At 70.0% G+C, this 17,295-nt stretch overlaps 1 protein-coding gene across 1 annotated transcript; it reads right to left on the bottom strand.

Annotated features, from left to right (window-relative positions):
• Positions 1 to 381: 381 nt before the first annotated feature.
• On the bottom strand, positions 382 to 5,152 carry SMUG1 (single-strand-selective monofunctional uracil-DNA glycosylase 1). Its single transcript, XM_088536688.1, has 4 exons — positions 5,101 to 5,152; positions 2,361 to 2,544; positions 2,188 to 2,326; positions 382 to 933 (listed from the first exon to the last, which is right to left on the bottom strand). Exons 1-4 carry the CDS (start codon positions 5,150 to 5,152, stop codon positions 382 to 384), a joined length of 927 nt encoding a protein of 308 aa, XP_088392814.1.
• Between the last annotated feature and the right edge of the window lie 12,143 nt (positions 5,153 to 17,295).

Raw genomic sequence — 17,295 nt, 5'->3', positions numbered from 1 at the left:
AGCTCGTGGGCTCCCGGTCCCGCCGCATCCCGTGGGTCTCAGTCCCGCAGCAGCTTGTGGGGTCCTGGTCCCGCTCAGTCCCGCCGCATCCCGTGGGCTCCCGGTCCCGCAGCAGCCCGTGGGGTCCCGGAGCAGCCCGTGGGGTCCCGGCCCCGGTCCCGCTCAGTCCCGCAGCAGCTCATGGGGTCCCGGTCCCGGTCCCGCTCAGTCCCGGAGCAGCCCATGGGCTCCCGGTCCCGCAGCAGCCCGTGGGCTCCCGGTCCCGATCCCGCTCAGTCCCGCAGCAGCTCATGGGGTCCCGGTCCCGGAGCAGCCCGTGGGCTCCCGGTCCCGGTCCCGCTCAGTCCCGCAGCAGCCCGTGGGCTCCCGGTCCCGCCCCGCTCAGTCCCGCAGCAGCTCGTGCCGCGGCGGCGGCCGCTCCGCCATCAGCTCCAGCAGCCCCAGCTCCCGCAGTCTCTGCTCCGCGATCGCGGCCCAGCCGCGGTTGGCGCGGGCGCTGCGCGGGGACGGGTGCAGCAGCCCCTCCACGCGCACGTGCGTGGGCAGCGCGCGCCGCGCGCGCCGCTCCGCGTAGCGCCCCAGGGCCACCACCAGGCGCGTCCCCAGCAGGGCCACCGCGCGCGCCAGCGCCTCGTCGCACGCGGCCAGCAGCGGCGCGCGCCGCGCGGGCGGCAGCTCCGCGGGGGTCACGTTGCGGCCCGCGCGCGACACGAACAGCAGGGGACAGTGGTTGTGCACGAAGCAGTGGCGGAAGAAGCGGCGCGGGCGCGCGCACAGCGCGCGCAGCAGCCCCCAGAAGCGCGCGCCGCTCGGCTCCGCGCGCGCGCACGCCAGCCCCGCCACGCGCCGCCGCGGGTGCTCGGACGGCGGCCGCCCCACGCGGCCGCGCACGCGCAGCCACTCGCGCACGTGCCACGCGTCGCCGAAGGGGACCTGCGGGGACACGGAGAGGAGGCGACGTCACCCGCGGGGACCGCAGGGAGGTTCGGGTCTTCCCCCCCCCCGCCCCGTGTCCCTTGTGTCCCCTCCATGCCCGCTGTGTTCCCCACACGTCCCCAACGTGTGGCCCATGTCCCCCACATGTCCCTCGTGTCCCCTGTGCGTCCCTCGTGTCCCCTCTGTGTCTCCCTCTGTCCCCCACATGTCCCCCGCACATCCCCTGGTGTGTCCCCATGTCCTCCCCCCGCACGTCCCCCCCATGTCCCTTGTGTGTCCCCCCTATGTCCATGTCCCCCACACATCCCTTGCGTCCCCTCCACGTGTCCCCCCCACATCCCTTGTGTCACCCTGTCCCACCTTGTCTCCCCCACGCCCTCACATGTCCCTTGTGTCCCCTATATGTCCCCACAGTGTCCCTGCATCCCCCTGGTGCCCCCCCCCGTGTACCCCATGTCCCGCTGGTGTCCCTGCTGGTCTCCCCGCGTCCACCCCAGTGTCCCCACATCCTCCCCAGTGTCCCCCACATCCCCATGGTGCCCCACATCCCCTCCAGTGTCCCCCGCGGTGTCCCCGGTGGTGTCCCCATGTCCCCCCCCCAGTGTCCCCATGTCCTCCCTAGTGTCCCCCGCGGTGTCCCTGTGGTGTCCCCACGTCCTCCCCAGTGTCCCCCCCGGTGTCCCCATGTCCCCTGCAGTGTTTCCCGCGATGTCCCCGTGTCCCCCCCCCAGCGTCCCACACATCCCCGCAGTGTCCCCATGTCCCCTCTAGTGTTCCCGGGGGTGTCCCCACGTCCTCCCCAGTGTCCCCACGTCCCCTCCAGTGTCCCCCACATCCCCGCAGTGTCCCCATGTCCCCCCCAGTGTCCCCCACGGTGTCCCCGCGGTGTCCCCATGTCCCCCCCGCAGCGTCCCGCACATCCCCGCAGTGTCCCCATGTCCCCTCTAGTGTTCCCCGTGGTGTCCCCACATCCTCCCCAGTGCCCCCACGTCCCCTCCAGTGTCCCCCCTAGTGTCCCCCGCAGTATCCCCGTGGTGTCCCCGTGTCCCTCCCGCAGCGTCCCGCACATCCTCCCAGTGTCCCCACGTCCCCTCCAGTGTCCCCCGCAGTATCCCCATGGTGTCCCCCCTCAGTGTCCCCACGTCCCCCCCAGTGTCCCCCGCAGTGTCCCCCACAGTATCCCCGCGGTGTCCCCCTCCAGTGTCCCCACGTCCTCCCCAGTGTCCCCGCTGTCCCCCCGCGTCCCCGCACCCCGGTCTGCGCCATGCCGAAGGGCCCGGGGTTCATGCCGAGGAAGAGGACGCGCTTGGCGCCGCGGCAGTAGCGCCGCACGAAGCGGGCGTGCGGGCGCCACGCGTACTCGAGCGGCGCGTACACGTGCGCCACCCGCGTCCCCCGCGCGCCCCGCCGCGTCCCCGACCGCGTCCCCGGCGCCCAGCGCCCGCAGCCGCGCGCTCAGCTCCCGCTCCAGCGCCAGGAAGCGGCTGGCCAGGCTCGGGGACGCCGTTGGGGACGCCGCGGGCGCCGCGGTGGCGTCGTCGCCGGTGTCCTCGCTGTCATCGTCGCTGGTGGCGTCGTCGGTGTCGGTGGCGTCAGAGTCCTCTGTGGCTGTCACCAGGGGCTCATTGGGGACCCCCCTGGGTGTCACCAGGTGCTCATTGGGGACCCCCCTGGCTGTCACCAGGTGCCCACTGGGATCCCCTGTTGGTGTCACCAGGGGCTCATTGTGGACCCCTCTGGGTGTCACCAGGGGCTCATTGGGGACCCCTCTGGGTGTCACCAGGTGCTCATTGGGGACCCCCCTGGGTCTCAATGGCTGCTCATTGGGGACCCCTCTGGTTGTCACCAGGTGCCCACTGGGATCCCCCATGAGTGTCACCACGGGCTCATTGGGGACCCCCATGTATGTCACCGGCTGCTCATTGGGGACCCCCCTGGGTGTCACCAGGTGCCCACTGGGATCCCCCGTGAGTGTCACCAGGGGCTCATTGGGGACCCCCCTGGGTGTCACCGGCTGCTCATTGGGGACCCCTCTGGTTGTCACCAGGTGCCCACTGGGATCCCCCATGAGTGACACCAGGGGCTCATTGGGGACCCTCCTGAGTGTCACCAGGTGCCCACTAGGGTCCCCCATGAGTGTCAACAGCTGCTCCTTGGGGACCCCCATGAGTGTCACCGGGTGCCCACTGGGGTCCCCCCTGGGTGTCACCAGGTGCCCGTCGCGGTGCCCGGCCGGCTGCTCCATGGGTGTCCCCGGCTGCTCCTCGGGGTCCCCCGCAGTGTCACCGGCCGCTCGGCCGCGCTGCCATCGCCCGCCAGCTGTCCCGGCCCCGCTGTCCTGCACCGGGGGACAGCGACACCGGGCCCGGGGTGGCGCTCGCGCCCGCAGCTCCGTCCCTTGTCCCCAACCCCTCTGCTCCCCCCCGCCCCCCTCCCCGGGTCCCCCCGGTCCCGGTCCGGTCCTACCTGCGGCCGCACGGGGCCCCGCCGCGCAAAGCACCACGGGACGTGTAGTCCTCCCACGCGCGCAAAGCACCACGGGACTTGTAGTTCCCACCCCCTACTCCCCGCGCAAAGCACCGCGGGACGTGTAGGCCGCCGTGACTACAGCTCCCGGCAGCCCCTGCGGCGCGGGGGAAGGTGTCGCTGGGGTGGACGCGTGCCGCCGGGGGGGGGGGCGGGGCTTCCCGGACGCCTGGGCCCTTTGTCCACCCGGTCTCCGTGTGGGAGTTTCCCATCGGGCTTTGCGGCCTGGGGCCCGCCGTGGTGGTGGGGGGGTGACACGAGGGGACACAAAGGGACATTGAGGACAGGGCGGGTTGTGAGGGGACATGAGGGGCCGCGGCAAGAAGTGAGGGGGCTCGGCGGGAGGAAAGGGGACACGGGGGACGTGGGGGACACGAGGGGACACGAGGGGACATGGAGAAGAGGGGACATGGAGGGAAGCGGGGGGGACTTGGCACGAGAGGACAGAGGGGACATGAGGGGGACACAAAGGGACACAGGGCGACGTGGAGGGACATGGGACACAGGGGGACACAAGGGGGCGCAGGGGGACGCACCGGGACAGGGGGACACTTGGGGGGGGTCACCAGGTGACACGGGGACACGCGCGCAGGTGCCCGCGTGGGGCGGGGGCGTGGCCTCCTCTTGGCCCCGCCCCTTCAGGCCCCGCCCCGCGCGCGCTGCGGCAGCGCTTTGGCGACCCCTGGCGGGCGGGGGGGGGGGGGGGGACACCCGGGGCTGGGCTGTCCCCGTGTCCCCCGGTGTCACCGTGAGCCGTGTCCCCGTGTCCCCGTGTCCCCCATGTCCCCGTGTCCCCATGTCCCCATGTCCCCCAGTGTCACCGTGAGCCGTGTCCCTGTGTCCCCCATGTCCCCCATGTCCCCGTGTCCCCGTGTCCCCCATGGCCCCATGTCCCCGTGTCCCCCATGTCCCCACATCTCTGTGCCCCCCGCTGCCCCTCTCCTAGTGTCCCCCATGTCCCCGTGTGTCATCTGGAGCCATGTCCCCGCTGTTGCTGTCCCCATGTCCCTCTGTCCTGTGTCCCGATGCCCCCACATCGCCATGTGCCCCCATCTCGTGTCCCTGTGTCCCTTGTCTCCATGTCCTAGAGTCCCCCCGTTCCCATGTCTGGTGTCCCCATGTCCCTATACACCCCCCCCGCCCCATGTCCCCATATCTCTGTGCCCCAGTGTCCTTCTCTCAGTGTCCCCATGTCCCAATATCCCCCCTCCCCATGTCCCCATGTCCCCATATCTCTGTGCCCCAGTGTCCTTCTCAGTGTCCCCATGTCCCAATATCCCCCCTCCCCATGTCCCCATGTCCCCCTGTCCCCCACAACCCTGTGCCCCCATCCACCTGTCCCAGTGTCCCCATATTCCCACACCCCCCATCCCCATCCTCCCCATGTCCCCCTGTCCCTCCGTCCCTGTGTCCCCTGTCCACATGTCCCCCCTTGTTGCCCTGTCTCCCATGTCCCTGTCCCCATGACCCCTGGTCCCCTGTCCCCGTCCCTCCTGTCCCCATGTCCCCCGTCCTTTTGTCTCCATCTCCATATCCCCCGTCCCCTTGTCCCCATGTCCCTCCTGTCCCCATGTCCCCCATCCTTCTTGTCCCCATGTCCCCCTGTCCCTCCTGTCCCCCTGTCCCCGTCCCCGTCACCGTGGCGGCGGGGGGACTCTGTGACCCGCCCGCAGTTCCAGGCCGGGGCCATGACGGGCTCGGCCCCGCCGTGGGTCCCGCTGTGGGTCCCCGCGTGGGTCCGGCCGTGGGTCCCGGCCTGGCACCTGCTGTGGGCCCCGGCGCGGGGCCTGGCGCAAATCTGTCACCGTGTGCTCAGGTGGGGACAGGGACACGGGGGACGGGGACACTGTGGGGCTGGGGACGCTGTGGGACCAGATCTGGGTCCTGCTGTGGGGCCCAGATCTCTCTTTGTGTCCCAGTTTGGGTCTCCTGTCCCCATGTGGGTCCCTGGTCCCCCTATGGGTCCCACATCCCCATACGTATCCCACCGTGGGTCCCATGTGGGGCCCAGGTCCCTGTGTGGGTCCCAGGGTGGGGGCTGTGGGGCTGGTGCCCCCTCGTCCCCTCCTGTCCCCAGCGCCCCCCGCCGCTGTCCCCAGGGCCGCCCTGCGTCTCACCGGGACCCTGCTGAGCCACCTGCCCGGACCCCCTCAGACCCCCAACCGGTACCGCAGAGTGGGGCGATATGGGGGGATGTGGGGGACGGTGTGTGGGGCTGGGATAGGGGGGGCTGGGGGACACGGGGGACTGAGTCTATGGGGCGCTGGGGGCAATATGTGGGGCTGGGGGACATGGGGGGTTGGGGCTATAGCGGTTTGGGGCAATGTGTGGGGCTGGGGGCTATAGAGGGGCTGGGGACTATGTGGGGGCAGGGATATGGGGGGGCTGGGGGCCATGGGGCACAATGTGTGGGGCTGAGGGCAGTGAATGGGTATGGGGGCAACAGGGGAGATGGGGGGGCAACGTGTGGGGCGGGGGGCTCTGGGATATGGGGGGTGCCGTGTGCGGGGGGGGGTGGTTATGGGGCAGCTCCCCCCCCCGCCAGGTGCCTGGGGGCGGCGCCGGGGGGCGGCTCCTGCGGCCGGTACCTGTTCGACGGCGCCGGGCGGCTGCGCTGGGAGCTGCTGCGCGAGCGGCTGCTGCGCTCGGGTGCGCCGGACGCCGGGGCCCCTCCGTGCCTCAATGTCCCCACCAGGACAGGGCGGGTGTCACCCCCGCGCGAGGACATTTCCCGGACGCCGGGGCCCCTCCGTGCCTCAGTTTCCCCGGGGAGGGCGGTCCCTGCTGGGGGGCGAGGGGCGGGATTCGGGACCTCCTCCCAGCCGGACGCCTGGGCCCCTCCGTGCCTCAATGTCCCCATCAGGACAGGGCGGGTGTCACCCCCGCGCGAGGACATTTCCCGGACGCCGGGACCCCTCCGTGCCTCAGTGTCCCCATCGGGACAGGCCGGGTGTCACCCCCGTGCAAGGACATTTTCCCGGACGCCGGGGCCCCTCCGTGCCTCAGTGTCCCCATCGGGACAGGGCGGGTGTCACCCCCGCGCGAGGACATTTCCCGGACGCCGGGGCCCCTCCGTGCCTCAGTTTCCCTGCGTGTTTCCCCCGCTCCCTCCTGGACGCCGGGGCCCCTCCGTGCCTCAATGTCCCTATCAGGACAGGGCGGGTGTCACCCCCGTGCAAGGACATTTTCCCGGACGCCGGGGCCCCTCCGTGCCTCAGTGTCCCCATCGGGACAGGGCGGGTGTCACCCCCGCGCGAGGACATTTCCCGGACGCCGGGGCCCCTCCGTGCCTCGGTTTCCCCGCGCGCTCCCGGCCCCGTTGACGCCCCGCCCCGCGGGGGGCGGGTCCCCCGCAGGCGCCGCCCCCTGCGAGCGCCGCGCCGCGTGGCCGCTGCTGCTGGGCGCGCACCCGGCGCGCAGCTCCCGCGCCGAGCGCGACGCGCGCGCGCCCGCCCTGGCCGCGCGGTACCGGGCGCTGCGCGGGGCCTGGGGGCGGCGCTTCCCGGGCGCGCGCCGGCCCCCCCCCCGCCGCGAGCGTGAGTCACGGGGCAGCCCCGCCCACCCCGGGAGCCCCCCCAGATCCCGCCCCCTCCCGGGGAGCCCCCCCCCCCCCGGGAGCCCCCCAGATTCCCCCCCCCGCGGGGAGACCCCCCCGGGAGACCCTTCCCCCCCCCCCCGGGGAGACCCCCAGGTCCCCCCCCCTCCGGGGAGACCCCCCACACAGACCGACCCCCCCCCCCTCCCCGGGAACCTCCGGGTCCCCCCCCCCCCCGGGGAGACCTCCCCCCCGGGAGCCCCCCAGATTCCTCCCCCCCCCGCCCCGGGGGGTCTCCCCGCCCCCCCCGCGTCGGGACCCCCCCCCCCCGGGAGCCCCCCAGGGGGAGACCCCCCCAGACAGACCCTTCCTCCCCCCGGAAACCCTCGAGACCCCCCCAGGGATCCCCCCTCGGGAGACCCCCCCCCCCCCCCACAGACCCCCTCCCGGACCCATGCCCCCCCCCCGAGCCTCCTGAACCAGGACCCCCCCCCCCCAAGGACCCCCCAAAATCCCCCCAGGGTCCCCCCTCCCCCCCCCCATTTCCCCCAACCCCCCCAGCTCTTGCCCCCCCCCCCGGGAGCCCCCCAGATCCCCCCCCGGGAGACCCCCCCGGACAGACCCCCCCCACCCCGGGAACCCTCGAGACCCCCCCGGGAGACCCCCCCTCCCCACGGACACCCCCCCCCCGAGCCCACCCCCCCCGGGTCCCCCGGAACCAGGACCCCCCCCAGGACCCCCCAAAACCCCCCCAGGGTCCCCCCTCCCCCTCTCACTCCCCCCAGCCCCCCCAGCTCTTGGCCCCTCCCCCCGAGCCCCCCCCCCCAATCTGGGGGTGCTGAGGGGGTCCCTGTGTCCCCTCCCTGGGGGGGCTGTCCCCATGTCCCCATGTCCCTCTGCCCTGGGGGGGGTCCCCTCTGCCTGTCCCCGTGTCCCCCTGTCCAGAGGGGTTGGGGGTGTCCTTGTCCCCCCCCCCCCCGCCCCGCGCTGTCCCCAGGGTCCCCGCAGCTCCCGCCCTGTCCCCAGCGGCGCTGGCCAAGGTGGCCCAGGTGGCCCTGGTGGCCGACGTGGACACTGCGGAGGGACCCGAGCAGGTGAGCGGGGACGGGGGCCCAGGCGTCCAGGCGGCTCTGGCCCCGTGTCCCCACGTGTCCCCACGTCCCCGTGTCCCCGTGTCCCCACGTCCCCCTTTCCCCGTGTCCCCACGTGTCCCCACGTGTCCCCACGTCCCCGTGTCCCCACGTCCCCCTTTCCCCGTGTCCCCACATCCCTGCATCCCCCTGCATGTCCCCATGTCCTTGTGTCCCTGTGTTCCCATGTCCCTGTAACCCTACGTCCCCATGTCTGCATGTCCCCGTGTCCCCGCATCCTTGCATCCCTGTGTCCCCATGTCCTCGTGTCCCCATGTCCCCCACCCTCATGTTCCTGTCTCTGTGTCCCTGTGTCCCCGCGTCCCCACATCCCTATGTCCCCATGTCGCATGTCCCCACATCCCTGCCTCCCTGTGTCCCCACATCCCTGCATCCCTGTGTCCCCATGTCCTCGTGTCCTCGTGTCCCCATGTCCCCATGTGTCCCCATGTCCCCTCATGTCCCTGTGTCCCCTTGTCCGCACATCCCTATGTCCCCATGTCCTCATGTCCCTGTCTCTGTGTCCCCATGTCCCTACATCCCTGTGTCCCCATGTCACATGTCCTTGTGTCCCCACGTCCCTGCATCCCTGTGTCCTCGTGTCCCCATGTCCCCATGTGTCCCCATGTCCCCCATCCCGGTGTTCTCATGTCCCTGTCTCTGTGTCCCTGTGTCCCCTTGTCCGCACATCCCTATGTCCCCATGTCCTCATGTCCCTGTGTCTCTGTATCCCTGTGTCCCCACATCCCTATGTTCCCGTGTCCTCATGTCCCTGTGTCTCTTGTGTCCCCGTGTCCCCACATCCCTATGTTCCCGTGTCCCCATGTCCTCATGTCCCTGTGTCCCCGTGTCCCCACGTCCCTGTGTCCCCCTGTCCCCGTGTCCCCATGTCCTCATGTCTCTGTGTCCCCGTGTCCCCACGTCCCCATGTTCCCATGTCCCCATGTCCCCGTGTCCCCGTGTCCCCAGGCCGTGGAGCTGGGGGCCGTCGACGCCGGGCGCTTCTGGGCGGCCGTGCGGGACATCGACGCGGAGCTGCCCCGCACCCAGCGCCAGCGGCCCTTCTACCAGTGCGTCCCCGCGTCCCCACCCCGTGTCACCCCGTGTCACCCCGTGTCCCTGCCTCACCCCCATGTCCCTGCGTCACCCCTGCGTCCCCATCACCCCCTGTCCCCATCATCCTGTGTCCCCATCACCCCCGGGCCACCCCCATGTCCCTGCATCACCCCCATGTCACCCCCGTGTCCCCATCACCCCGTGTCCCCATCATCCTGTGTCCCCAGCACCCCTGGGCCACCCCGTTTCACCCCATGTCCCTGCATCACCCCCATGTCACCCCCGTGTCCCCATCACCCCGTGTCCCCATCATGCTGTGTCCCCAGCACCCCCGGGCCACCCTGTGTCACCCCCATGTTCCTCCATCACCCCCATGTCACCCCTGTGTCCCTCATCACCCTGTGTCCCCATCATCCTGTGTCCCCATCACCCCCGGGCCACCCCCATGTCCCTGCATCACCCCCATGTCAGCCCTGCATCCCCATCACCCCATGTCCCCATCATCCTGTGTCCCCATCACCCCCGGGCCACCCCCATGTCCCTGCATCACCCCGTGTCCCCATCATCCTGTGTCCCCAGCACCCCCAGGCCACCCCCATATCCCTGCATCACCCCCATGTCACCCCTGTGTCCCCATCATCCTGTGTCCCCAGCACCCCTGGGCCACTCCTGCGTCCCCCTGTGTCACCCCTGTGTCCCCTGTCACCCTCGGGCCACGCTCGCGTCACCCCTGTGTTACCCCCACGTCCTTGTCCCCTCCCTGTCCCAGCCACCCCTGTGTCCTTGTCCTTGTCCCCAGGCAGGGCCACCTCCTCCCCTCCCTGTCCCCAGCGCCACCTCCCTGGTCCCTGTCCCCTCCCTGACCCCAGGGCCACCTCCGTGGTCCCTGTCCCCAGGCCACCAGCATCTGCCCCGGGCCACCTTGTGTCACCTCCTTGCCCTGGGACCACCTCTGGCCATGGCCACCTTGTGTCCCCTCCCTGTCCTGGGGACACCCTGGACTTCCCGTCCCAGGGCCACCCCATGGCCTGTCCCCGCTGTCACCCGCTGTCCCCAGGGGCGAGGGGCTGGTCAACCTGCTGCACCTGCGGGACCTGCTCATCACCTTGGTGGCCTTTTACCCCGGTGAGTTCCTGTCCCCAACCCAAGGGACTGTCCCCATGTCCCCATACACACCCCCCCCCCCCGCCAGGGGCTAGTGGCGTCCCCAGGCTCCAGTGTCATCAGTGCTGGTGGCCCCGGTGCCTCGTGGTGGCCCCGGGCCCGGGGTGTTGGTGGCAGAGCTGTCCCCAAGCCCCCTCATGTCCCCTTGTCCCCAGGCGGTGTCCCCAGTGCCTCCCCCCGCCCCGGGCTCCTCAGTGTCCCCAAGGCCCTGGTGTCCCCAGGCCAATGCGGTGTCCTGGTCACCTGCTGCTGTGGCTGGCAGTGTCCCCAAGGCCCTGGGGTGTCCCCAGCGGCCCCAGTGCTGGACGGGGGATGATGTCCCCATGTCCCCAGTGTCCCCTCTCTTGGGGATGGCAGCATCCCCATGTCCCCCATCCCAGGGATGGCAGTGTCCCCATGTCCCCTGTAGTGGGAATGGCAGTGTCCCCATGTCCCCTGTCCTGGGGCTGGCACTGCCCTCATGTCCCCTGTACCAGGGATGGCAGTGTCCCCATGTCCCCTGTAGTGGGAATGGCAGTGTCCCCATGTCCCCTGTCCTGGCGATGGCACTGCCCCCATGTCCCCTATACCAGGGATGGCAGTGTCCCCAGGTCCCCTGTCCTGGGGATGGCAGTGTCCCCATGTCCCTGATGCTGGGGGATGGCCATGTCCTTGTGTCCCCTGTCCTGGGGGATGCCGTGTCCCCATGTCCCCTGTACCAGGGATGGCAGTGTCCCCATGTCCCCTGTAGTGGGAATGGCAGTGTCCCCATGTCACCTATCCTGGAGGATGGCACTGTCCCCATGTCCCTGATGCTGAGGGATGGCCATGTCCTTGTGTGTCCCATCCTGGGGCATGCCGTGTCCCCATGTGCCCTGTCCTGGGGATGGCACTGCCTCCATGTCCCCCATCCCAGGGATGGCAGTGTCCCATGTAGTGGGAATGGCAGTGTCCCCATGTCCCCTGTTCTGGGGATGGCACTGCCCCCATGTCCCCTATACCAGGGATGCCATGTCCCCATGTTCCCTGTCCCGGGGATGGCACTGCCCCCATGTCCCTGATGCTGGGGAATGGCGATGTCCCTGTGTCCCTGTGCCCCGTGTCCCCTCCCGCGGGCGCCGCGTGTCCCCCGCGGGTGACGCGGGTGTCCCCAGCGCGCGCGGCGGTGCCGGGGACGGTGCTGGTGGCCGCGCGGGTGCTGGAGACCGTGGGCTCCGACTGGGAGACCTTCTGGTGCCTGGTGGCCCCGGAGCGGCCGCGCGGGGACCCGGGCGCGGGGCTGGCGGCCGCGCTGCGTGAGTGACACGGGGACACGGGGGGACATGGGGGGACATGGGGATGGGGGACACGAGGGGGCATAGAGGGACATGGGGGGACATGGGGGGACATGGGGACATGGGGGGACATGGGGGGACATGGGGACACGGGGATGGGGGACACAGAGACACAGGGGCCTGGGTGCAGGGCTGGCGGCCGCGCTGTGTGAGTGACACAGGGACACGGGGGGACATGGACATGGGGATGGGGGACATGGGGGGACATGGGGACATGGGGGGACATGGGGACACGGGGCTGGGGGACACAGAGACACAGGGGCCTGGGTGTGGGGCTGGCGGCTGCGCTGCGTGAGTGACACAGGGACATGGGGGGACATAGAGGGACATGGGGACAGGGGACATGGGGGGACATGGGGACACGGGGATGGGGGACACAGAGATGGGGGACACAGAGACACAGGGGCCTGGGCGCGTGGCTGGCGGCCACACTGCGTGAGTGACACAGGGGCACATGGAGGGGCATGGGGGGAGACGGGGACATGGGGACACATAGAGGGACACGGGGGGACATGGGGACACATAGAGGGACATGGGGGGACATGGGGACACGGGGATAGGGGACACAGAGACACAGGGGCCTGGGTGCAGGGCTGGTGGCCACACTGTGTGTGACCTGGGGACATGGGGGGGGTGACGAGGTCCTCTATGTGACCTGACCCCCATCCCCAAATCCCACCCCGCATCCCAATCCCATCCCATCCACCCAATCCCAACACCCGATCCCATCCCCTCCGATCCACCCCCCCCAATCCCGGTTCCCCCAATGCCATTCCCAACCCCCTCCATCCCATTCCTAACTGCATCCCTGCTCTCAATCCCAATCCCAATCCCATTCCCATTCCCGTTCCCGTTCCCATTCCCATTCCCATTCCCATTCCCGTTCCCGTTCCCGTTCCCATTCCCGTTCCCGTTCCTGTTCCCGTTCCCGCAGGCCGCTCGGAGGAGCTGCTGCGCCGGGCTGACCCGGAGCTGCACAGACACCTGAGCCGCCTGTGTCCCCCCGCGCCCCTGCTCTTCTGCTCCAGGTGACACGCGGGTGACACACGGGTGACACATGGGTGATGCTGCAGGTGACACCTGGGTGACAGTGTGGGTGATGCCATGGGTGACACATGGGTGCCGTGCAGGTGACACTGTGGGTGACATGCGGGTGACACCTAGGTGACACACAGGTGACGCTGCGGGTGACCCTGGGTGATGCTGTGGGTAATGTGTGGGTGACCCCAGGTGATGCTGCAGGTGACACGCGGGTGACCTGCAGATACTGTGTGGGTGACACTGCGGGTGACACGCAGGTGACACTCAGGTGACACTGTGGGTGACCCCAGGTGACACTGCGGGTGGCAAGCAGGTGACTTGTGGATTCTGTGTGGGTGACACTGCGGGTGACACTCAGGTGACACTGTGGGTGACCCCGGGTGACACTGCAGGTGACATGCAGGTGATGCTCAGGTGACACTGTGGGTGACACTGGCTGACACTGCGGGTGACATGCGGGTGACGCTCAGGTGACACCGTGGGTGATGCTGGGTGACGCTGCGGGTGACATGCAGGTGACACTCAGGTGGCACCGTGGGTGACACCAGGTGACATGCGGGTGACACTCAGGTGACACCGTGGGTGACCCTAGGTGACATTGTGGGTGACGCTGCGGGTGACGCTCAGGTGCCACCCCGGGTGACCCCGGTGACACGCGTGTCCCCGCAGGTGGCTGCTCCTGGGCTTCCAGGACGTGCTGGCCCACGAGGAGGCCTCGCGGCTGCTGGAGCTGGGGGCGCTCGAGGGCCCCGCGCCCGATGGCACCGGTGAGCGTGGGGACACGCGGGGACACGCGGGGACACGTGGGGACACGTGGGGACACGCAGGGACACGTGGGGACACGCGTGTGCGGGGAGGGGCCGTGAGTGTGTGCGGGGTCACATGTCCCCCATGCGTGACGTGTCCCTGTGTGTGACGTCCCCCGTGTCCCCCCATGTCCCCCATGTGTGACATGTCCCCGTGCATGACGTGTCCCCCGTGCATGACATGTCCCCTGTGCGTGACGCATCCCCCATATGTCCCCGTGTGTGATGTCCCCTGTGTCCCCCTGTGTCCCTCGTGTGTGACATGTCCCCGTGCGGGATGTCACGCCCATGTCCCCCATGTCCTCCTCCATGTCCCCCATATCCCCCCCATGTCCCCTCGCGTGACGTCCCCCCGTGTCCCCCCGTGTCCCCCGTGTGTGACATGTCCCCCTGTGCGTGAAGTCCCCCGTGTCCCCCGTGCGTGACATGTCCCCCTGTGTGTGACATGTCCCCCGTGTCCCCCGCGTGTGACCCGTCCCCCCGCGTGACGTCCCCCCGTGTCTCCCCGTGTCCCCCGTGTGTGACATGTCCCCGTGCGTGACGTCCCCCGTGTCCCCCGTGTCCTTCCCCATATCCCCCGTGTCCCCTCCATGTCCCCCTGTGTGACGTCCCCCCCGTGTCCCCCCGTGTCCCCCGTGTGTGACCTGTCCCCCTGTGTGTGACATGTCCCCCGTGTCCCCCGCGTGTGACCCGTCCCCCCGCGTGACATCCTCTCCGTGTCTCCCCGTGTCCCCCATGTGTGACATGTCCCCGTGCGTGATGTCCCCCGTGTCCCCCGTGTCCTCCCCCATATCCCCCGTGTCCCCTCCATGTCCCCTTGTGTGACGTCCCCCCCGTGTCCCGCCGTGTCCCCCATGTGTGACATGTCCCCCTGTGCGTGAAGTCCCCCGTGTCCCCCGTGCGTGACATGTCCCCCTGTGTGTGACATGTCCCCCGTGTCCCCCGCGTGTGACCCGTCCCCCCGCGTGACGTCTCCCCGTGTCCCCCATGTGTGACATGTCTCCGTGCGTGACGTCCCCCGTGTCCCCCGTGTCCTCCCCCATATCCCCCGTGTCCCCTCCATGTCCCCCCGCGTGACGTCCCCCCCGTTTCCCCCCGTGTCCCCCACGTGTGACCTGTCCCCCTGTGTGTGACATGTCCCCCGTGTCCCCCGTGTGTGACCCGTCCCCCCGCGTGACGTCCCCCCGTGTCTCCCCGTGTCCCCCGTGTATGACATGTCCCCGTGCGTGACGTCCCCCGTGTCCCCCCCGTGTCCTCCCCCATATCCCCCGTGTCCCCTCCATGTCCCCCTGTGTGACGTCCCCCCCGTGTCCCCCCGTGTCCCCCCGTGTCCCCTGTCCCCCTGTGTGTGACGTGTCCCCCGTGTCCCCCGCGTGTGACCCGTCCCCCCGTGTGACGTCTCCCCGTGTCCCCCATGTGTGACATGTCCCCGTGCGTGATGTCCCTCGTGTCCCCCGTGTCCTCCCCCATATCCCCCGTGTCCCCTCCATGTCCCCTTGTGTGACGTCCCCCCGTGTCCCCCCGTGTCCCCCGTGTGTGACATGTCCCCCTGTGCGTGAAGTCCCCCATGTCCCCCGTGCGTGACATGTCCCCCTGTGTGTGACATGTCCCCCGTGTCCCCCGCGTGTGACCCGTCCCCCCACGTGACATCCCCCCCGTGTCTCCCCGTGTCCCCCGTGTGTGACATGTCCCCGTGCGTGATGTCCCCCGTGTCCCCCCCGTCCTCCCCCATATCCCCCGTGTCCCCTCCATGTCCCCTTGTGTGACGTCCCCCCCGTGTCCCCCCGTGTCCCCCACGTGTGACCTGTCCCCCTGTGTGTGACATGTCCCCGTGCGTGACGTCCCCCGTGTCCCCCCCGTGTCCTCCCCCATATCCCCCGTGTCCCCTCCATGTCCCCCTGTGTGACGTCCCCCCCGTGTCCCCTCGTGTCCCCTGTCCCCCTGTGTGTGACATGTCCCCCGTGTCCCCAGGCGAGGCGGGCGCGCGCGCGGCCGAGCGCCTCCTGGTGGCGCTGCTGCTGCGGCACCGCGCGCGGCTGCTGCCCCTGCGCCGCCCCCACCAGCTGCCGCTGTTCGCGCACAGGTCGGGTGTCCCCTGCGTCCCCTCCGCGTCCCCTCCGTGTCCCCATGTCCCCTCATGTCCCATGTCCCCCCCGGGTCCCCACATCCCTCCATGTCTCCCCATGTCTCCTCGTGTCCCCCATGTTCCCTCGTGTCCCCTCCATGTCCCCTCATGTCCTCGTGTCCCCTCGTGTCCCCCCATGTTCCCCCCATGTCCATGTCCCCTTGTGTCCCCCATGTCCCCCCCATGTCCCCACATCCCCCGCCCCCCATGTCTCCCCATGTCCCCCGGTGTCCCCCCATGTCTCCCCATGTTCTCAGGCCCCCCCCGGTGGGGGGGTACTCAGGGCGTCCCTTTGTGTCCCCGTGTCCCCCAGTGTCCCCATGTCCCCTTGTGTCCCCATGTGTCCCCATGTCTCCCCGTGTCCTCAGGCCCCCCCGGGGGGGGGTCTCAAGGTGTCCCCATGTCCCTCCATGTCCCCACATCCCCCCGTCCCCCATGTCTCCCCGTATCCCCTCGTGTCCCCCCATGTCTCCCTGTGTCCCCCCCATGTCTCCTCAGGCCCCCCGGGGGGGGGGGTCTCAGGGTGTCCCCATGTCCCCACATCCCCCCGTCCCCCATATCCCCCCATGTCTCCCCATGTCCCCTCGTGTACCTGTGTCCCCCCGTGTCCCCCGGTATCCCCCCATGTCTCCTCAGGCCCCCTGGAGGGGGTCTCAGGGTGTCCCCATGTCCCCACATCCCCCCGTCCCCCATATCCCCCCATGTCTCCCCATGTCCCCCCACGTCCCCTCGTGTCCCCCCGTGTCCCCCGTGGCCCTGACGCCGGTCCCAGCCTGCAGGGGGAGCTGGCGCAGGACGGGCTCCTGGGGGGGCTCCCGGAGCCCTGAGCGGCTCCGCCCCCCCCCCCCCTCAACATGACGCTGCCGCCCGGACGCCTGGGCCCCTCCTGGCTGCGACACCCTAGACCAGGGGGACACCCTGGTCTAGACCCCCCATTGTCACCCCAACCCACGTCCCCCACAGTCACCGTCCCGTGCTCACTCCCTTGTCACCTTCTCTTGACCCTCAATGTCACCATCTCGTGTCCCCTCCATTGTCACCCCAACCCGTGTCCCCCTCCACTGTCACCAACCCGCGTCCCCCACGGTCACCGTCCCGTGTCCACTCCGTTGTCACCATCTCTTGACCCTCAATGTCCCCTCCATTGTCACCTCATCCTGTGTCCCCCTCCATTGTCACCCCAACCCACGTCCCCCACTGTCACCATCCTGTGTCCGCTCCATTGTCACCCCAACCGGCGTCCCCCATTGTCACCCCAACCCGCGTCCCCCACTGTCACCGTCCCGTGTCCCCTCCATTGTCACCATCTCTTGACCCCCAATGTCACCATCTCGTGTCCCCTCCATTGTCACCCCAACCCGCGTCCCCCACTGTCACCGTCCCATGTCCCCTCCATTGTCACCATCTCTTGACCCCCAATGTCACCATCTCGTGTCCCCTCCATTGTCACCCCAACCCGCGTCCCCCACTGTCACCGTCCCATGTCCCCTCCATTGTCACCATCTCTTGACCCCCAATGTCACCATCTCGTGTCCCCTCCATTGTCACCCCAACCCGTGTCCCCCTCCACTGTCACCAACCCGCATCCCCCATGGTCACCATCCCGTGTCCACTCCCTTGTCACCATCTCTTGACCCCCAATGTCACCATCTCGTGTCCCCTC

Source organism: Tinamus guttatus, unplaced genomic scaffold (genome assembly GCF_059628265.1).
Source record: "Tinamus guttatus ecotype Peru unplaced genomic scaffold, ASM5962826v1 Tinamus_guttatus_pri_ptg000699l, whole genome shotgun sequence".
Lineage (NCBI taxonomy): Eukaryota > Metazoa > Chordata > Aves > Tinamiformes > Tinamidae > Tinamus > Tinamus guttatus.
The sequence above is the reverse complement of the archived record's forward strand: the minus strand, read 5'-3'. Positions and strand labels throughout refer to the sequence as shown.